We start from the raw sequence: 22,137 nt of genomic DNA, 5'->3' as shown, positions 1-22,137 counted from the left end.
GCCCCTTTCCTAAATGCAGTATTTTCTGGATAATGAACAATCAATGTGGAGGGGTGAAGCATTGGACTTTAGATGTCCTTAGGCCTGGGAGCCAGCTGTCCTTACCTCCTCCTCCTCCAGCCGCCGGAGAGCATCACTGATGTATTTCACATGCTGAGTTGTTAAGGTCACCAAGGCTGTGTAGCGCGTCCTCAGGTCCATGAACTATGGTTTAAAAAGGCAATTTAGATATATTATCTGCCACAAACGTAAATTTAAATAGCTAAGAATAAGAGAAAGTTTTCACAAAGTCACACGTTCAATAGGTAGGTGAGCCCTAAATCCAACTCTAAGGCCCAGACACATGGAGCCCCCCTGAGCGGAAGGAGTGGCGTGTGTCCATCCCCATGCTTCACCTCTTGCGTGATGGCGTCGGAAGAAGAAAGCATGCGGCGGCGCTTGCCAGGGGATTTCTGCTGTGATTCCACAAAGGCCTTATATGTCATCAGTTGTAATTCATAGTCCTGGGGAGAGAAGAAATCTCTGTAAGCTGCCCAGCCATTTATTAACAGCCCATGAAAAATGACTGAAAAACAGAGAAAACTTCATTACACATGAAAATTATATAAACTTCATTATTCAGGGTCCCTGAGTAATGTTCCAGTGTCACACAGCCACCACCTTTCATTACATGTTGTCTGTGGCTGCTTTCACTCACAAAGGCAGAGCTGAACAGCTGCGACAGAGAAAGCATGGCCTGACATCTTCCATCTGACCCTTTACAGGAAAGTTTGCGAGCTTACAGTCTGCGTGAGCACCAGAAGGCCTCCAACAGGGAAATGCTTTAGTTCTACTGCATGATGGGTGTGAGCTGTGAAGCCCAGTATGAAATAGGTAAGAAATGTATCTGTTGGTAAAAACCAAGTATTTTGCTTTTGACAGCAAGTTTAAGAGGCTATGGATCATACAAAAGGAGCTCCATCAAATCACTGTGGATGTCTGGTACCACTCTGAGCACCCCTAAAATTGGGGCCATAAGAAGCACACATCTGCATTAGCTGAAGGATGAGGTCAGCCTCTAGCAGAAAGCTTTCCTTATTTGGAAGGATGCAGATTTTCCTAAGCTAGAGTTCATTTATGTTCCTTTTGGGATATGTTAGAGTTACCTTTACAATTGTGGAATATTGCTGGGAAAATTTTTGACACTGGTCCAGTTTTGTCTGATTTCTCTCAATTTCTGCAAACAGATCCTAAGAATCAAAATATCACAAAAACATTGGCATTATCATCATTGAAAGAACAGAGCTTTTATTAGATTCTAAGGTAATGGTTTTCAAATCTTAGCAGTATCAAATCACCTGGAAGGCTGGATAAAAAATAGAAGGTGTGGCCCTAACTCCAGAGTTTCTGTTTCAGTAGGTTTGGGTTTGGGCCTAAGAACCTGCATGTCTAACATGTTTCCAGCAGATGATACTGCTACAGTGGGGTCTACACCATGAAAGTCACTTTTCTAAGTACTTTATATGTGTCAATGAATTTAATCCTAGCAACAGTAACCTTGGGTGAGACGGGTTGAACAAATAATGAGCTATGTCCATTTTACTGATAAAGAAGTAGAAAATTGAGGTTAAGTCATTTTCTCAAGTTCTCACAGTAAGTGGGCAAGCCAGGACTAGAGTCCAGGCAATCCAATTCCAGAATTCACACTCTTAATCACAAGGCTTGACAAAATAAAGAGCACACCCCAAAACACCAAATAGAAGCTGTTTTGAATAAAATAATTTTCTTTCATTCACAACTTTCCCTGAGTTTTCACTCTACCATATTATAATCCTAGTAAAATAAAATGTAACATCAGAAACAGAATAAAGTAAGATAATTTTAAATAGTCCAGCTCATGATTTCAATACACAGTCACAGAAACTCAGCATGAGAAAACATCCTGCAGGCAAGGCATCTGGCAAAATGCAAACCACACCTGGTTGAACCCTTTTCAGAAAAGGGGGCTCGGAATGTTTAGCCATTTGGGGAAGTTTAATAGCCAGGATATCATCTTTTAAGATGACTAACTCCCCCTCCAACCTCACCATGCACTACCATACCCACCGTCTGCTGGCTGAGCTGCTCCGACAGCACTCTGCTGTCCTCGGCCTGGCCCGGCTTCATCATTTCCTGCTGTGCAGTGGTCTCCTCTATCCACTTGATGAGCGTTCCATGGCAGGCCCGGTAATCTCCTAGAACTTCCTGGATACTTTCTAACTCAGATTGGCTGGAGGAGCAAAGGGAAATGGCTCTCAAGTATCTTGGTATGAATATGAGAAAGTGAGTGGGGCAATTCCCTCTTTAACCCATGGCTCCAGTTGGACTTAATCACAGAAAATAAATCTTTATTTGGGGGAAAGAGTGGGTAACATTGAATAAGACCTAAACATATAGCCAGTGCCCTATCAGGTGAAGAGTGAGTTGAGACTAGTTGTGCTCTGTCCTGGAAGCCGCCATGTGGCCTGGCATCCTGTGATAGTCCCTGTCCAGTGTTTCACTTAGATCTGGTGGATCACTGGGCTTGCAAAGCAGGTTATGCTGGTCACCCTGTGACCAATGACAGGGTGCCGGCCGGGGTACCAGAGCCACGATTTACAAGTGACTCTAACTTTTGGAGGAAGCAAGAAGTGGGGATGAGGAGGGTGAAAAAAAGTAGTTATATATCGGTAACTTCAACAATAGTTTCTTAAACCACTTTGTTAGTTTGACCAACCCTGGCATAGAAACCGAAGCATAGAGAATCGATCCAAAATTATAGGAGTTGTTGTAATCCCTTTTCCTATTTATTTGCTATCCAATCTCGTTTCAGAAAGGCAGTTTCCTGCTTTCCTATTCAAATCACTCACAGAAGCAGGCTCTCGAGTAACAGAGATAGAAACCATTGAAATAGCAAATGAAAGTGGAAGCAATACTGCAAAGCTCCATTACAAAGAATGGCTCACATTCTGATTCAGAGCTATTAAAGCAAGAATTAGAACTCAGGTTCTCCCTCAAAGATCAAAGGGGCCCTTTCCTATGTGTATTCTAAGAGGTCACTGTCATCAAGGCTGAAGTAGGTAAGCCCTGGAATGCAGGAGAGGCTTCACTAACAAGATCATCTCTGCTACCCAAAAGCTAGTCTCAGATCTGCTTTGGGGTTGTGTGCCCAAGTTTCTGTTGCTTATCTTGACCAAAATTTATACTGTCATTTAATTTCTATTCCTCTCTATCAATTCCCGTTTTTATACAAGAATATATAGACCCAACTCTTATTTTGGCTTAAAATCTAGTCCCTGGACCCTAGTGAGAGGAAAGGGTAGAACCACCACTCACCGGGTTTCGAGCTGGGCAATGACCCGGTGCCAACGCTCCTGCAGCTGGGAGCCTTTCTCCTGACAGCGCTCCAAATCCAGGTTTCGTTCTGGGGTCAGACGACTCAGCTGCTCTGCCACTACCTTGGCCTTGGCAATCTCCTCATCCAGGACTGAAAACACCAAATTCTTATCTTTCACATCACTAAGCCAATGCTGTAAAAAACACAAGCATAGCACCAGGTTAAACATACTCCATGCTAAAAATAACTCAGACTAAGGCAGAAAATAAGATGCTGTCTACAGCTGGCTCCATATTATTTCTGTGATTCAGAAGCTAGATCCTATAACTCTTGTGCCAGAAATGCCTCCATAGTCCTCATGCACAACAGGGGCCAGGACAGTGCTGAGAGCTGTGCACAGTAGTGTCTGAAGCCTGGCGCCACAGCTGGCAAGCTGTGAAACCAAGGTAAGTTGTTTAATCTCTCTCAATCTGTAACAGAAATAAAGATCCTTTTCATATCTACCTGTCAGAGTTTCTTGTGAGAACCAAATAATATAACATAGCTAAGTGATTAATAAACTTACAGTATAACCACTGACTATAGCCTATTAGGCCATAATGTAATAGGAAAAGGGAGGAAAATAATAGTGTTTCCTTTCGTTACTTGGTATTTCTCAATCCGTTCTTTAAATTCATACTGAAATATTTTAAATATGACATTCCTCCTGGTTCAAATGCAAACTTAAACTGGTATCATGTCATCCAAAATTGCAGCACTTTGCTAACCCAAAGCAAATGGATATGTTAAGGCAACCTCCTAAAAATCTCGGCACAACCAACCCTTAATGTCGACCGATGGGACTCCAGAGCTGAGAGATCTGCTGGCACTGCTTCTTCCTGACTCAGCTTGATTTCATAACCTTTCACCAAGAGTTCAGCATCCTGCATGCTACGCACTATAACATCAATTGTCTTCAGCCTGTGAGGATAAAATTGCCTTCATTAACACCTGCATTTTCAGAGCTGGGCAGCATACCTGCAGCACAGGAAGGTGGTTCACAAAACCTAAAGGCCACAATCAAGTCCACATTACTAGAAGATGACAGGGTTTCCTGAAAACAAGACAGTGTGATGTGTGCTGCCAATTTAATGCAATTCAAAATAAAGCTCTGTGTGGCACTGGGACACCCAGATGTGTGATGAACTCATGGGAGAAAAGACACGAGGCCAGAAACCCACTCAAGTCTGTGAAGAGTCAAGATCTGTTACTTCTCAAGGTGATGGGTGGGATGAAGGGAGACCTTCAAGGACGAACATTTAGTTTGGCTGAACACTTTTCTTTTCATTGTTTAATGTTCCTTTCTCTTTCCTCCCCTCCACCCCAGAACTAACTAATCAAACAGAAATGAGGTATAAAACCATCCCAACACTGCTAATCATCTCCCCGTCTGCACTGACATTTGGTCATTGCAGCCCAAATGAACTCGCTCCATGTTACCTGGAACTAAGATCAAGATCTTGTTATGTGTTCTTCAGGAGCTTTATGCTCTGGATTATCATGAAACACTTTAGGCACTTCCCATTCTCTTCCCAGTGGAAAATCTTGCCCTTTGGACCCAAATCCTCACTTACTTATTCAGATAGACAGTGGAGAGACTGTAAACATGGTCCATCTTCTCCACCAGCAGACTGAGCTCTGAGCGCAGAGCTGGTACACTCGAACCGGATGGGGACTGATGGAGAAAGCTGTTGCATTTCATGGAAACAGCATCCAAGTCTGACCTCAGCTGCTGTAAATCCTCCTGGGTGTGCTGTCAGGAACAAGACACACAACAAAGATGGAGACAGAGCTGAACAAAGAAGTTCTTGTTTGCAATAGCAAAATACTGAAAACCACCAAAATGCTCACATATAGGAAGAGAAGTGGGTGAATAAATTATGACATGGCATTGAAGGGGCAAGAGGGAAAAACACACAAGTAATTTCTGAACACAGCATCTGGATGAGAGACAGACCTTCAGGCTAAAGACAGAAAGTAGTATTAGTAACTGCTGCACTCCAGGTTTGTTTTTGTAGTAATATGAGTTAGCAAATTCTGAAACCACTATCTGTACCTGCTAGAACTGAGCAATAAGTTAATTTTATTGTGGATATTGTGAAATAAGCAGCAGCTTGAGGGGATCCCAATGGCTAAATAAGGGAAAATTTGAACGTCAAAATAAAGATAGTGGCAACTGAATAAAAAAAAGAATCCATAAGCCCATACTGATTTAAAAAAAAAAAATGAATGAAATGGAGGGTAAGAGAAAAACTATTTCCTTTTAAGATAATGGACATTTGAAAATATAAAAATGACAGATTTAGGAAAATTATCTCTTGGCAAGTCATACTAATAATGAATTCAGTCAAAAATCAACAATAGAGGCTAAAACTAGTTGGTGAAAATCTGTTGTGAAACAGTGTATATACACAGTTCCAAAAGTATCTCCCCACAAATCACTTAGTAATTACAAAGGGGAAAATAGCAACAAGTGATAAAAGTTGTCTGTAGCAAACAGACAAATCAATGTGTCAAGCCTTCTGATACACTGTACCAAGGACACAGTATCACTTCAGTGGCATTCCTGCCCAAAATGTGTGTCTATATCTTATCACAAAGAAGCCTCAGATGAACACAAATAGACAGTCCACAAGACTAATGGCCTGCACTTTTCAAATATGTTGGGCCAAGAAAGATGATAAAAAAAAATCAAGAGGGCCTCCCTGGTGGCGCAGCGGTTGAGCACTGGGTTGCGAAGCTGCCCGCAGCCTCTGCAGCGCCGGTTTGATCCCCCAGCTGCTCCCCGGCCACTGGAGGAGGGTTCCACATGGCGCTCAGACCTCTCCTGCTGCCCGCTGCTCCCCTCAGCAGTGTACTTCGGTCCTTCTGCCTGCTCTGCTCCCTGCTCTGGCTCTGGTGAATTCTCTCACCCTCCTGCGCTTCTGACTGTACCCAGTGCTTGTTTAAATAAATAAAATAAATAAATAAAGATAAATCTTAAAAAAAAAAAAAAAATCAAGGAACTGTTAGGTTAAAGAAACCGAAAGAGACATAGCAACTAAGTGCCATGCGTGACAGTGGATTGAATCTTGTGTCAAAAATATTCTTTGGGGGGAATTATTAAGTCAACTGATGGAATTTTAATTTTAATAAGGTTTTTGATAACTATGACATTATCAATGATCACTTCCTGATTTAAATCATTGTTCCATGATTATGTACAGGATTACCCTTGTTTTTTGGAAACCCATACTGAACAAAGTATTTAGGGGTAAAGGAACCTCATGGCTGGCACTTATTCTCAATAAAGAAAAGATTATTATGTATACATATTTAGAAGAAAATGATGAAGCAAATGCAGAAGAATGTTAACATTTGGGGAATCTAGGCAAAGGCTGTAGTAGAATAAAAACTTCTATATACTGAAACTATTTCAAAATAAAAGCTTTAAAAACTTTTAAACTTTAGAGCAACTCAGTATTTACCTTTATTTCTTAGTATATTTTATTTTGCAGGGAAAAAACAGATTTTGGATGACTCCAGAGGAAAAAAAAAAAAGCCTTAAGATGACAATTACAGATTAATAAGATATGCCTCAAGCCAGCATATTAGATCTCTCTCCACCACTGAGAGTGCTCTCCCTCATCCTCATCTCCAGGCTTAGGAATAACTGAGAAAGCTGAAGAAAATCACTTTCTCATTATCATTCCTTTCCAGTTTCTTTAAGCTCACCAATTAAATCTAACATTCTTCATAGAGCCTTTTCACGCCATCCCAAGTAGAAATGTTCTAGTAACACTTGAAATTCCTACAAATGCAAATGGCCAACAGGCATATGAAAAAATGTTCAACATCACTTGTCATCAGGGAAATGCAAATCAAAACTACCATGAGATACCATCTTACACCAGTGAGAATGGCACATATTAAAAAAACTAGCAACAACAAATGTTGGCGAGGGTGTGGAGAAAAAGGAACTCTCCTGCACTGTTGGTGGGAGTGCAAACTGGTCTAACCACTGTGGAAAGCTGTGTGGAGATTTCTGGACCTACTAAACATAGAGCTTCCATAGGATCCAGCAATTCCACTCCTAGGTATTTACCCAAAGGACACAGAAACATCAATTCCAAAGAACACCTGCACCCCTATGTTTATAGCAGCACTGTTTACAATAGCTAAGCTTTGGAAACAGCCCAAATGCCCAAAAATAGATGACTGGATCAAGAAGATGTGGTACATATATACCATGGAATATTACTCAGCATTCAAAAAAGATAAACACATGCAATTTGCAGCAACATGGATGGCGCTGGAAGGGATCATGCTCAGCGAAATAAGCCAAAAAGAAAAAGAAAAATACCGGATGTTCTCACTCATAGCAGGAATCTAGAAAACTTAAATAAGGGACCAGGAAAATGAATAACTATAAGAAAGTGAAAATCAAAATCAACAAAAAACTATGAACCAGAGACACTTTTAGGGGGGCGGGGGCGGGAGGGGAGGGATTGGGGTCAGAATGGGGGGGCTGCAATTGTATGGGGAATATAACAATAAAATTTATTAAAAAAAAAAAAAGAAATTCCTACAGCAGTGTTTGCTTAGAAATCTGGAAATACAATAGGTAACTATCTTACAGCATCCCTTATACTAAGGTCTGTCATTGTGACATCAACCTTATCTTCTTTAGCTATACTATAAGCAAAACAAGGGCTTTTGCTTTGCATGCCTATGAGCACTTAACAAAGCAATTAATAATGACTGCTTTTAGTTCAAGAATATGATCCCCCATTTCTCCAGCATTGTACTTTTCCAACACTGTTCATTATATGTACTCTATCACTTAATTTTCAAAAAATTGTGTCTCACACCACCATTTTATAAGAAAGGAAACTAAGATTGAAAGTCACAGAGAGAGTGTGCAACAGAGCCCACAGTAGAGCCGAGAATTCCCTTCCAATTTTTTGAATCCTGTGACCAATCGTAGCATGTCATAGAAAATAACTTCATACACATACGAGACAGAGAGCAGCATCTCTCCGAAGCAGTCTTAAAATGTATAGTCTAATGCAGTGCTAAGTCTGTTTGTCCTCCCAACCGTGTAGGAAACTAACTTTCAGCAGTACACTGGGAGCTGAACTCATGTCTTTTCCATTTACAGGCTGCAGGGAAGAACTCTTGTATAGAAATGCCATGAATTTATTACCTATTCCTTGGGATCCATACTCTCTCGCCATCCAAAATTCATTCTGCAAGTATTTACTCTGCAACCAGCACCCACCTTGCTCCTAGGGCTTACCTCTTGCTCTGCAATCCTTAGTGCACTGTCCTGCCGAACATCTTGGTCAGTCCTAAAACTGGCTGTGGACTGAATTCGTTTGACCAGCCTCTGTTCACAGTCCTCCAGGCGCAGTCGGATATTCTTTAGCTCTGAAATGTATAGCTTGGCCACAGTTTCTTCTTTGTCCTCTGTGAATGCACAAGCACGGTAGACCATAAAGCATCACAACAAAAACCAGCAAATCTGGGAACAAGAGATTCAACCTCAGAGTGTTCCAGACTAGTTCTAGGAGACCTGATGTTGCATGAATGGAAACCAAGGCCTTACATGGGGACTTTATTGCCTGACCCTAAATTCTCTGCATTATATACTAGTCTTTAGGGACCCAAGCAAGTTATTTCCACATGACAATGTTATCTGTTGATTAGCAATAATCTGATTTTGAGAATTCATCTCAATACATTTTTGCCTCTCTCAAGTTTTTAGCCATCCAAATGGTAAAGAGCAATTCATAACTGTAGTTTATAAGAAGGCTCTGGGAACACCCTTCAGAGTTCTTGTTCCACCAGTCCTCTCTGTTTTCCCCAGGCACACACCATTCTCCATGGACTTCATCAGGTGCTGGAAGTGGGTTTTACAAGCCTCCACCTCCTCTTCCAAGCGCAAACGGTCAGTCACTGAGAAAAGCACAGAGTCACGGCTGTCCTGCAGAAAGTCTTCATAGTGGGCCTGGAGGTTCTTCATAACTTGGTGGCACTCTTCTGGTGCTGAAGAGCGAAGCTAGAGAGAAAGCCAGAAGAAATTTCAGTAAGTAGGGAATACAGTCATTTCCCTCTCCTTTTTATTGAGGTTGAACATTTACACAAAACAGTCACAACACCAACTAGAAACATGCTGATATTTTTTAAGTTGAACTTGTCCATGTAAATAGCATCAGATCAAGCACCAGAACATCACTAGCCACAGAAGCACCCTCTGTGCCCTCTTGGACATAAGGGTGAATGCACTTGTATTCCCTTGTGTAAAAAACCTCTGCCAAAAAACCCAAGCGTGTTATTTTTGTTCATCAGGAATTTCCTTAACCATTCAGGCTACTGTTTCTAGTTCCTACGGCCCTCAGGCACCTAGCCCTGAAACTGGCCATACTAATGGGAAAAAGTTCCTTCTGAAAGAAGTTTGCCAGGAGGATGTGAGCCTGGGGTTAAGCTTTCACAATTACCTTGTCCAGGTTCCAGGTCTTTACAAGGTCAAGGTCCTTCCTCAAATAGTTCCAGGAGATAAGGCTTTTGGTGTTAATGTGTAGCTGATGCCAAAGGGCCATCACTTTCTGGTAAGACTGTTCCACCCTAGAAACAAAGAGAACCTGGTTATCAGCTTTTTGTAAGACCTGAAGATCCATGTTACAGATCTTCTAAGGAAACAATGTGATTTCCTTAGCAGAACAAGCTTATATGCTGAGCGGAGAAAGGCAACAAGTAAAATACTAACAACACAGAAATCTTTAGAACTAACTTAACTTAGATCTTCAAACAATTTGGATTTGTTTCAGTATTATGCAAATTATGTCAGCATATACTCAGCAATCCTATAAATGTTACCTGAATATAATGTGATTATGAGACATTAGAGGAGGAAATACCCAGCAAAAGTAAAAACAGAGAAAAGTGGAGATAAAATGCTAAAAAATGACAATATCAACACCTGATTTGTTGTGTTCTACATATTACAAAACTATAAAATGTATAAATTTAATAGCAACTAGGTTCATTTGGCATAGAAAAGGAACCGATGTTGAAGAGCATATGAGGATTTTTTTCTTAATTCAATTTCAAGTTTCTGTAAGATTTACAAACTCACAGATACTCAGAATATTCGGTACACACATTATCTTAAATTTCAAGCTGAAAAACTTGAGATATGAAGAATTAGATAGAAAACTAGAAGTCAGGACCTCAGTTAATAATAGACATTAAACTCACTAGTTTGTCATCCCTCTTTCCAGAAATCCCACTAAAAATTTCGGTAAAGTTGAAATAAAAAGTTGGAAATAAATGACTCTGGAAAGTACAACTGTAGGTTGAGGGAAGTAATTGCTAGTTTTTTACTATAAGCTTTGTGGTAAAATAAGCTTCGCATAAAAGCATGTACATATGTTACTTTAATAAAATATAAATTGAAGAAAATTAAAAGTCACAATAAAAAACCAATCATCTGAGAGTGAACTGTTTATAATTTTTAAAAAAATCACTGAACTATCTCAATTGAACATAGCATTTACGTGCAAGACTTGACAGCCTAAAAGAAAGTCTTTCCCAAAAGAAACTTGAAAACTTCAAGATCACAATACAGATCCATCCCTTGTCAGTTCGTCCAGACCAAGGAGCAGAGGCGGCAGTACAGAGTGGGAGCTGAGCAAAGTTACCTGCTGGCCATCTCAATGGCTTCCTTATTAGGTGAGGGGATGAGGAAACAGACCGATGGCACCATTGCCTCATTTCCTGTGGGGCTGATCACTTTCCATTTGGTCCTCTGTGAATTGTCTTCCAGCACACACTCATCATTCTTGCAAATAGTGATCTGAAAAGACAAATTCACAAGTTACTGCCAATAGATAAACCAATAATCCATTATTACCTGGTGCTTGATCCCAAAGCTATGCAATCCCTATGAAAAAGTTTCATTTTGGAGATCTGGCATCACTTAGTTAAGAGTGCCTGACTGTGATAAAAGGATTAACAACTATAAATACACAACACAGAAAAGGTGGTGATAGCAAATAAATCAAAGAAGTAAGTGTTTGTTAAATGCCTGTTACATGACAAGTAACTCAGTATATGAGTTATACAGGGGCCACCCTTGGAGGCGCAGCGGTTGATCTGCAGTGCCGGTTCGATCCCCGGCTGCCGGCGAGGATCCCAAATGGTGCGACAGACTTCTCCTGCCAAGCCCGCTGCTCCTCTCAGCAGTGTATTTCAGTCAGTCCGCCTGTTCTGCTCCCCGCTCTGTCTCTGGTGAATCCTCTCACCCTCCCACGCTTCTGACTGTACCCAGTGCTTGCATAAATAAATAAATAAATAAATAAATAAATAAATAAATAAATAAATAAATCTTTAAAAAAAGAATAAAAAATAAATTAAAAAAAAAAGAAGAAGAAGAAGGTTATACAGTAAGACCTCTAATGCCAAGGGCAATTTCTCTGCACCCACAACTACTGGGGCAAAACTGAAAGGGAGAGGGGTGATCATAGCTTTTCTTTTGTGGTACTTCCTCCTCCCTTTCTGTTCTCCCACCCAAATCCCTGAAAATGTTTAAGGATTCTGAAATCATCCACACTCTCTCTTGGGAGACAAGTAATTAACATTAATACCCCTATTTTATAGACAGAAATATTGAGACACAGGAAAGTGCAGAAGAAATTCATTCATTCTTGTATATAACAAATCATTACTTTGCCCTCTATGCATCTGGAATTGTGCTAGGTCGCTGGAGATAAAAATGGTAGGGTGTAAGCTGACAGATGTGGTGTGTGTTCCACATATTCTCATGGGATCTACAGTTACAATCCTGTGTGACAAGTGCAAATTACCAGGAACTGTGTGAAAGAACATGACACAGTCTTAGAGAGGTAAAGAAAGGTTATTCAGGACCTTGAAGTCATATTAATATAAGAATTTCTAAACAGAAGTGGAAACTGAAGTAGGGGTATGACATCTCTTTAAAATATCGCACTGGTGGCAGGACAAAGAATGCATCGAATGAAGAGGCTGATGCAATGATACAAGTGAAACTTCCAGTGTAATTTAGGGTAGTAGCAGCAGGGACAGAAAATCATATCTGGAGGACATTTATTTACAAGTAGTACCAGCTTGACAGTTGCATTTGCTATGAGAGATATGAGGGGACTAGTCATGGGTATCTCCCAGGCACTACAAGGTACCATTTCTGCAAACACATAGGCAGTTAGATGGAGGATGACACCAACCTCTAGTTAAGGAGCAAGTCAAGACTGTAGAGTTGTTACTTTTTTAAAGGATGGGAGGGATCTGAAGCATGTTTAAATTTTAATTAAAAAACAAACAAAAAATGACCATTATTTGATCTTTCCTTATTATCCTAACAATAGCTGAAATTTGCTCTTTTCCCTTCCTTCCCTCTGGAGCCAGAGGTACCAACTCTGCCTCCTCACCTCAATTTGCCGATAGTCACAGATGGCCTTCACAGAGATGGTGCTCTTCAGCACATGGTCAGGATTTCGTGGCTTTAGCTGAACAATGGTTTTTGATCTCCCAACAAGACTGGCAACTGAACTCTTGGACTGTATAAGCTGCTCCTTTTCATCCTACAAAATGAGAAGAAAAACAGACATTAATGTTGTTACTCAGGGTGACGAAGTCAACAAAGAAAGCTGAGCACTCCACTCCCTCAGAGAATGTCACTTCTCAGTTAAGTAGGGATCCTTGGTGGAGCCATCTTAGAAACACAGGGGAAAAAGAAAAAGGAGAGGATGTTTCGGCTTCTACCAAATGCTTCTGTACTCAAAATTGCAGCTTTCTCCCTGTGCCCTTTGCAATGAGCCATAAAGCCACATGCAACAAACAAACAAAAACATAAAACAAAAAAGAACTTCTAGCTGCCAAATACAGCTCACAAAGGATTTCCCCAAATAAGGTTCTGAGGACATGGAAGTTAAAAGCAATAATAATAACAACTAAGTTGCTGTTATTATTATGATTTAATTTCTCACTGGTAGAAGCCAGTTATGCCTTCTGCTTAGGAGAAGACAGAATTATGCTCTTTAAAATTTTTACCTCCCAAGCTCTACTACAAATATTTCACTTTCTTAAATTGAGTCTCACTTTCTACATAAAGATCTTAGTATTTGTCTATAAACCAATGTTGTTGGTGAAGGCATCATGGCAAAGGACATACCTTTTAGTGCCCTGTGGTGCCATTCTCATGTAAATTTGATTGCTTTGAAAGAAGTACCATACAAAATTGAAACTCCAGTTTCTGCAAACCCAATTACCTTAAAAACTAAGGAACTTCTTGTCAACAAAATTGGTAGCAATCGACTACCAATTCCATTAGAGAGTAAAAGATAGATAACCTTTTATCGATTAACATTTATCTGTTATCTAGGATATTTCAAGCCCATTTTAAGATATAAATTTCCCAGAAGAGGGTTTTCTTAGGATGGAAGTAGATGTGATGAGGGTAAAGAGTTAATAATGTTAAGAAATGCCATTAAAGAATAAAGAATATGCAAGTAAAGAGAAAGAAATGCTTAAACAAACTACCTGTGCCTGTCCCCGGGAGCATGATTGGAAGAAATACAACTTTAACTTGTTAGTTAAGAAAGAGGAATGGAATCTACCAGGGAGACAGCCTCCCTTGTTCCATACTTGACAGCTGGTCTGCCCGTTTTGCTTTCCTTGCAATAAAGATGTCAGTTTCTGTCTAACCCATAGCCAAACATCTCAAACTCCAGAGATCAAATGCTCAGCGTGGTAAAAGTTCTGAAAAGAACCAGAAGCCAGGACAGATGCTCCAGAACCTGACGGGCAAGCTGAGGACAAGCTGAGGAGTAGACCCAGGTGACTCCATGCCCCGATGACGCCGCCAACCCGGTGCCCCTGACCTGGAGAGGAGGGAACAGAGCAGCGACCCTCGAGAAGAGAAGATAGGACAACAATTGCAGAGCAGTTACCCTAGGGCAAGGAGGCACTCTGCAGGAAGGAGGAGATAATAAGCCAGGGATTATTACATTCCTCCTTCATATTTGAAGTACCTCCAAGAAAGACACTCTAGAAAACATCTAGAAAACACTCAGAGAAAACATCTGAAAAGTCAGGCTTTTATCCTTTATTTCCATATTGATTAATTAACAGATTATTTGCCCAGATGAAATACTAAATATAAACCCATTCACAGACTTACAGTATCTGGAAGCACAATAAAAATTTAAAATTCAGTTAATGTTCACATATGCCCAAATTTCACCCATGAAAAAAGTGATACTGCTTTTGGCTCTCTCATTTGCAATTTTCTATTGAAATGTGAGAACCCCCTGGCTTCTCTTATAGGAAAAGTATTATATACATATTTCTCTCTTAATTTGAGGTGTAGCTTCGAGCCCTGTTTTGCCAATTCTGTAATATACATTTAATAAGTAAGTAGTCCTACTTTATTACCAGCACTCCTGAAGGAATAACTCATTGGAGAAAACGAATGTAAAATTGATTTGGATTAAATAGTAGATACAAAACTAATTTTTAAAAGTTAATATTGCTACATAAATACAAATACTATATCTAAATAAATTTCTCTTTGCATGAGAGTAAAAATGAATTTAGTGCCAGCTTATCCCCTTCTGCCCTATTTTTCATACTCTATACCTCAATTTGGGTCCCAAAAATTGAATTAAAATAGGTCCACAGAGAAAGCTCAATGAGCACTGAGTGGCTCAGGGGAGAGGACTAGGCCTTTACTTCAATAGCAAACCCCAAGGAATCTTACTATCCACTTCTTTCAGGAAAGAAAAGGAAAAAGACAGAACAAACTACACTCTATTTGAGTATTAGGCAAACTTTACAGTAATGACCCTCTGCCTGGAGCTTTCAAGGATATAAAGAGCAGCAGCTGGTACAGTTTACTCTTTTCTCAGAAGTAATCATCCCACCGATGCAACACCCACCATGGAGTCCTGGAGCAGGTCCTCAAGGCGGGACAAGCTGGTGCTGTGGTCACAGGAATATTTTCGTTTGATGGAGTCTTGGAGGTTCCTCAAGAATGACTCCAGGTCACGAGCATCACTGAAGAACTGTGGGGATTGAATGGGAGCCACGATGTTAACTGAGGAAAGCAGTCGTACCGTGCAGAGCTGAGCAAAGCTGGACCACACTGGGCTGGGTCTGTGCCATTCATTATGAAGACGAGGCTTAGACAGCCATGTCAGGGCTGGATGAGGCCACAGAGCCCAGGGAGCAGAGAGGACAGTGGGCTTTGAGCCCCCAGAAGTCACTGCTCACTCCTCTTGACTTCTATCTAGTGATAGATATTTCATGGCAAGTCCAGAGGCGGAGTGATCAAATGTTTCCATTCATAGATATGATCACAAAATGACCAAGGAGATTATTTAACTTATGGTAAAACCATGGTTAGTTTTTTCTCTTAATGCCCTCACCTGAAAACAAGCAGTACTTTCTACATATTATGAGAGAGCAAAGGGAAAAAGTGACAGTTTCTCCTATCAAGGGATGGGAGTCTATTCCTCCTCCTCTGAAACTGAGCTGGGGACATGCCTGACTTTGGTCAATGGCACGTGAATAAATGTGACAGAGAGAAAAGAGTGCTTGTGCACTAAGGCTTATCCCCTCTTGCTGCTTGTGGGAACATGTCTGCTCTGTGAAGCCTACTGGGTGCTGGAGACTTGTACAAGGATGTGCGGCCCATCAACCCAGCCACCTGTCAGACATGTCAGGGATGCCATTTTGGACCAACCAGGCCTGAGCCTGCATGCCAGCTGCCTGCAGCCAGGAGTAAACCAGGTAAGATGAGGAAAAACATGCAGCTGAGCATGACCCAAACTGCCCACCCACAGAATCATGAATTAACTAAGTGACTATTATTTTAAGTAACCCAGTTTTAGAGCAGTGATCTATACAGTGAAAGCTAAGTGATAAAGATATGCTTTCAACCTCATCTTTCCCATGTATGTATGCACGCATGTGCACGCACACACACACAGTCTCTTTCCTGATGAAAAAGGGTATTCTTCTCCTCTCTGATGCACAGTCATACTCACACACAGATACACAAACATGACGTCCACACACCTGAAAGTAAGCAGTATTCTCTTTCACATGCTGCTCAACACACAAGCACAGCTGCTTCATCCACTGCAGTTGGGACTGGACAGCTGCACTGTAAGCCTGCAACACAAAGGCCATAAGAAGGTCAATACATATGTGCAAGGACTCAACGTGTATGTGCAAAGCTCTCTTCCAAGTGCTAATTCCCACGCAACTGCTAACAATAGAGGCCAAAAGAAGACACAGAGAAATGTGACTGGCATGTGCTCACTGCTTCCCATGAGGAAGAGGCTTGTCTTCTACCCAATGTGGTTTTGTTAAAAAGAGTTATATAGAAATGCCTCTTCCACACTCAGCTGCAAGTGAATGATCTGTCTGGCAGAACCCAGACATAAATAAATCCCCCTGGATTACTCCACTCTGTCTCTTCTCTTGGCAAAGGCAGGATCTGTGTGGATAATTATTTGACAAAAAATATGGTGCAAGTCACCTTCCCCAAGAAGTCAGCAGTGACTATTCCTGTTTCCCCTAGTATTCTCCTCAGGCTATCAAAATTGTTGTTGTCTTTTGGAAAAGAACCAAAAATCCTGGCACTTTCTCCAGGTCTTTCTGCAGCACAGAGTCTATGATTTCAACACTTTGCTAAGAGCATCCTCTGAGCACTTGGCTTGCACACCTTGTCAAGGGACTTACCTCCACTGTCTGCTTGGCAGGGTGATTCTCAAGGGACAGCAGTTCTGCTGTATCTTGTAGAGATCGAAACACATCCTGTTTCTCCTCCAGTTCCATTGTCAACTCCTGAAAATTGAATTCAATTTTATGCAGTAAGTGCTACTAAGGGAGAAGAAGCAATAAAGAAAAAACTGTCACCTGTCCTACTTTAATTTAAAGGCACCTACACCAAAGTTAATACCAAAATAAGATGTTGGAGTACATGCCAGAGGATTTCAGAGAAGAGCAAAAATGCTAAAATTCCTGGGGAATGACTCTCAAAGGACATGGAAGCTGAGCCAGACCTCAGTGAAGGGACACAGGATGAACACTGGAGGCAGAGAAAGGAGCTGCCTTGGCTGAAGTGGCGAGTTTCGTTTCAGGGCCTAACACAGTACCTGACAGGCCGGCAGGTCCACTTCACTACTGGCCGCGTTGCTCAGCCTATTCCCTCAGCTTGCAGTGCCCTCCACTGGCACTAAGTTCTATTAATACTACAGGACCTAATTTAGATGCCAGCTCTTCCGTGAAGCTGGGTAAGATCCTTACTATCAAATCTGACCCCTTCTCCTTGATGCTCTCTGAGCAATTTTTTCATATTTCTATCAGAGTCTAATTTCCATCCTCACAGAGACTGTTTATTGCCTTATCATATCTATTCTTTCTTCCTTACTTCAGAAGAATCATATACCATTCCCTAATCAGGAGAAGCTTTAACATTTTCAGTCACTCTGAATTAATGGAATTAAAGTGTCTAAAGCATCAGGCTAAAAAAAGGCTTCCTAATTGCACAAGGGTTATAAAAATCCTTAAAAAATAACCCTACTTATATATATCTTTCATTAGAAAGAATAAAAAGTATTATATCATTATCCAATGCTGAATTTTCCTTTCCATTTTATAAATGAAGGTTTTGATAAAAAAAAAAATTATTCAACCAAGAGAATCAGAATTTATGAGAAGCCAAAAGTATGCCTCAGTTAAACATACTATACTCTAGACTAAGAGTTTTGCTATACTAGCTTATTAATCTTACTTAATCTTTTATATAACTCTTTGAAGTACCATTATCCCATTTTACAAAGGTCCAGAGAGATTACATGACTTGCTCAAGGTCACAGAGCTGGTAATGGAGAAACAAGAATTTGTATTTGTGTCTATCTCATTTCAAATCCTGTAATCTTTTTTTTTTTTTTTTAAAGATTTATTTACTTATACAAGAACTGGGGTATAGGCCAGAGGTGCAGGAGGGTGAGAGGATTCACCAGAGACAGAGCAGGGAGCAGAACAGGCAGATGACCGAGAACACTGCTGAGGGTGCGCAGTGGGCGAGACAGGAGAGGTCTGCCCTGCCATGTGGGAATCTCTCTGGCCGGCCGGGATTGGACCCACACTGCAGAGGCTGCAGACAGCTTCACAGCGCTGCGCTCAACCCACTGCGCCACCGGGGAGGCTCCAAAGCCTGTAATCTTAACCACAGAGCTATAGTGCTTCAGAAATGAATCGATTTGCAGGCTGCTTCTCTTCACCCAAGACACTGCCTTTCTAAATGCATTCTAAATAAATTGACTTTAGGAGCCAGTTTCCCATATATACTTCTCACACACAGAGGTGCATGAAGCAGGAACCCTATTTCTACCTAGCAGAATGTAACTCCAGAAACCCAAGCTCTCAGCAGACCAGCCCCACTGTCCCCTCTGCTGCTAGCACATAAATATGTCAGGCTCATTGTATTAGACTCACAGAGAAGTAATTTCTTTTGGCTGAGATATTAGGATTGTTGTCACTCCAGTCATAGGCCAGTTCTTCCTCCTCTTTCTCATTCAACCAGATCAACTCAGTTGTAGCTCTGGAGACAAATTTATGCAGGCTCTGAAGGTGCCTCATCCGGAAGCTAGAAGTTTCCTAGACAAAGCAAGAGTTGTGGGGTTAGACTGTCTTTCATCTGTATAGTGCATTTGACATCAAAACAAAGAATAAGTCAGGGAATAAATCTAGTCTGGCTTTAATCTCTGGGTGTTTCTCCATGGACTCAAATTTTGTACACATTTGGTAAAGGACTCCCAGAGCCATTGTCAATCCTGGCTTGAAGTTAGAACTCACCAGGCCCCTGGTAGGGTTCCCTGGATAAAGAATGATTCTGGACCTGTTTTAATCCAGACAATCTTCAAAGACAGGAATAGAGGATGACAGATAGAAAAGGAATCCCCCTTCCTTCTCAATCTCAAGCTTTTAATATTTTTTTTCCAAAGCATATAAAGCTGCTACTTTGGCAAATCATGGTAGCTCAGATAAGCTAAACTTACTCAAAACCTTCTGTGACAGTGATTTCTGATCCATTAGAAATTTTGAGAAAATGTCAAAGAACAATTGCACAGTACATGACATAACCTAGTAAACAGAAAAACTTAACAGGGCCAACCACAAGCTCTCTGATTTATAGCAGTAAGTTGTTTGAAGGGAATGGTATTTTCCATGAACATAACGCAGAGAATTAGTCAAAACTCACCTTCAGTTTACAATATTGTGTCTCCAGCTTTCCAAGAGTTTCAACATAACTAGTATGGAAATTTTGAGACATTTTTCCCTGGTAAGAAAGGAACGAAAAAAAATTAGAAAAAGAGTAAGTGAACTATATATATATATATATATATATATATATATATATATATATATATATATATATATAGAGAGAGAGAGAGAGAGAGAGAGAGAGAGAGAGAGAGAGAATGGTTTTACCTATGTAAATATTTTACCTGCATACAGGCTGGGACTGGTTACTCTGAGAAAACAGAAGCTTAGGCATCAAATGTCTGGGTCTAATTTTATAGCTTCAAACAAAACTGAGTGTGGATCCATTGAACAGGGTGAACATAGCTGACAGGCCTCAATCCAGTAATTCTAGGAGGTTCTAAATAGAACCTATGCCTGATGATTCCCAAACCACTCAACTGCTTTTATGAAGAGGAGAATTTAAATGAAAAGTGGGGGTGCAGAACACATGAGGAAGAGAAGAGCATGAGTGAATCATTTCTTTATTACATGCAGAAGGTGAAGTGGAAGAGATGAATTTTTGGAGCAGAGGGCCTGAGTTGGGAAACTACATCCACTAATTATTAATTTTGACCTTAGCTTTCAGTATCATTTTTCTCTTGCAGTAAAAAGAGGTTAATAAAAACATCTTCCTCACAAGATTATTTCAAAGGGCAAGAGGGACACTTTGTGTGAAGAGGGATCTGTGTCAAGTGTTGCTCATGGCTGTCATTCCTTCCTGGAGCCGCTCATCCCTAGGAGGAGGGGCCACCCACTTCACCCTCCCCATGGTAGACCCTGGCACCACACACCTCATAGAGCCTGGCTTCCTTGACACTGGAGCCCAGCTCTTCCACACTGGCATGGATGTGCTTCTGTGTTTCCAGCTGCAGCTCCACACTAGGCAGGTCACTGCCCCACTCTGCTCGCTCCAGTTTCAACTACAAAAGGGAAAATGCATATAATAATTTACTGCTGAGTTGGCAAAAAAGAAAGACCTTGACCAGAATCAATGTTTGAACAAGGGGGAGTGAGGTCAAGGACTGGGCAAAAGGGCATTTAAACGATCTCCATCATGGCCTCTTACAGGGAGATATGCCATAAACACCCCCAAAGGAGCAGCAGAATAAACCCCACCAACTACAGCAGCAGAGACAGCCTTTTGCTGCTGCTTTAGGGAATAATCCCTGAACTGCCCAGCCAGAACGGTGTTTCCATAGACTGAATATGCTTAACTTTACAGTTTACCCTTTGTGGCGTCTCTTCATTTCACAAACAGAATGGACATGTGAAAGAAATATCTGAAAATATGAACCATCATTCATGGCATCGACTATTGGCCAATAAAAGACAAATTTAAAATAGTTTGTCTTTGGATGTTTGTATTTATTGGCATATGGGGAAACCGTTATTAAGGGAAAGTTTTAATACCAAATCCAAAGGTTAGAAGTATGAGAAGCACGATCTCAAACTTGAACCATTAATTATCCTAGAAAACCTGAAAATAGTGCCCACATGGAACTATGAAACACAGCAGCCTTGCTTCCAGCCTTCAGAGATAAGACCAACAACAAAAAGTGAAAAATTGACCCCTCTAGGAAGCATTTTTTTCCCTCCAGGCTTGTGCCTCAGAAGCAGCCTCTTCTCCTTTGCTTTTCCTAATAAACCTGTCCCTTTAAAATGTTTTTTAAAAAAGGCAGCGGAACAATTGACCCCTCTACCAATGAGGAAATTTCAGAAAACAGAGCCGAGAGTTTCTGTAATTTCCCTTCCAGCTTCACTTAGAACGCAGTTAGCTGATGGGAAGAGTTCCCAAAGGGCTTCTAGTTAGAAAGCCTATGCTAGTCAGTGTGAAATTTTGAAGATTTGAGCTGACCCTGTCTGTTTAAAATGTAGGAAGGCGGCTTGGTTCCCAGGCAGCATCGATAATTAAGAGGATTCTATAAAAGGGGCAGAGTGGCCGGGCCTTCCTGGACAATGCTGATGGAGCCCGTAAGGCATGGGGCACGGCACAAGCACCTGGAGCACACCCACCTGCATCTCTTCTACCCAAGACAGCAGCTCATACACAAATCGGAGGTTGCCTTCATCTTCAGAGGAGGAGATAGACACAAGTTCAGCCCGAGTCATGGGCTTTCGGAACCAGGAGGTAGAGGAAGAATGGGTTCCCTTCGTCAAGGGTTCCGCCTTCAGGTGAGTAGTGGTTAAAGTAGAGGGTGGCGCCAATTCAAGTGAAGTGAAATGGCCCTTCCGATACAGGTTCGTGCACTCCAGTCGCAGGGTGACCAGTTCATCCTGCAGGCGCATAACTCTGAAATGGAGGGAGAGATTCAAATCTGCACACATTTTTTAAGACATAAAATCTTCCTTATCCATTTGACAAGCATGGGGTAAAAATAAAAATGAGATCATATCCAAAGTATTTTGAAAAAGAAAGTGTTATATGAACG

General features: G+C 41.1%; 1 protein-coding gene across 1 annotated transcript in view; it reads right to left on the bottom strand.

Annotated features, from left to right (window-relative positions):
- Positions 1-22,137, bottom strand: part of MACF1 (microtubule actin crosslinking factor 1) — a gene marked incomplete at both ends in the record, with an annotated part of 211,499 nt that overhangs the window by 122,391 nt on the left and 66,971 nt on the right. The window contains 19 exons of the mRNA XM_084243390.1: positions 106-204; positions 396-503; positions 1,146-1,229; positions 2,086-2,248; positions 3,334-3,527; positions 4,156-4,294; positions 4,948-5,126; positions 8,652-8,821; positions 9,230-9,413; positions 9,853-9,979; positions 11,056-11,210; positions 12,820-12,972; positions 15,328-15,453; positions 16,469-16,564; positions 17,138-17,242; positions 18,899-19,060; positions 19,665-19,742; positions 20,500-20,628; positions 21,722-21,998. Coding sequence (XP_084099516.1) covers positions 106-204; positions 396-503; positions 1,146-1,229; positions 2,086-2,248; positions 3,334-3,527; positions 4,156-4,294; positions 4,948-5,126; positions 8,652-8,821; positions 9,230-9,413; positions 9,853-9,979; positions 11,056-11,210; positions 12,820-12,972; positions 15,328-15,453; positions 16,469-16,564; positions 17,138-17,242; positions 18,899-19,060; positions 19,665-19,742; positions 20,500-20,628; positions 21,722-21,998 — 2,728 coding nt within the window. The remainder of the gene's footprint in view (positions 1-105; positions 205-395; positions 504-1,145; positions 1,230-2,085; positions 2,249-3,333; positions 3,528-4,155; positions 4,295-4,947; positions 5,127-8,651; positions 8,822-9,229; positions 9,414-9,852; positions 9,980-11,055; positions 11,211-12,819; positions 12,973-15,327; positions 15,454-16,468; positions 16,565-17,137; positions 17,243-18,898; positions 19,061-19,664; positions 19,743-20,499; positions 20,629-21,721; positions 21,999-22,137) is intronic.

This window comes from Talpa europaea (genome assembly GCF_964194135.1).
Source record: "Talpa europaea genome assembly, chromosome: 9".
In the NCBI taxonomy this organism is placed as follows: domain Eukaryota; kingdom Metazoa; phylum Chordata; class Mammalia; order Eulipotyphla; family Talpidae; genus Talpa; species Talpa europaea.
This window is presented reverse-complemented; position numbering and strand designations above follow the sequence as displayed.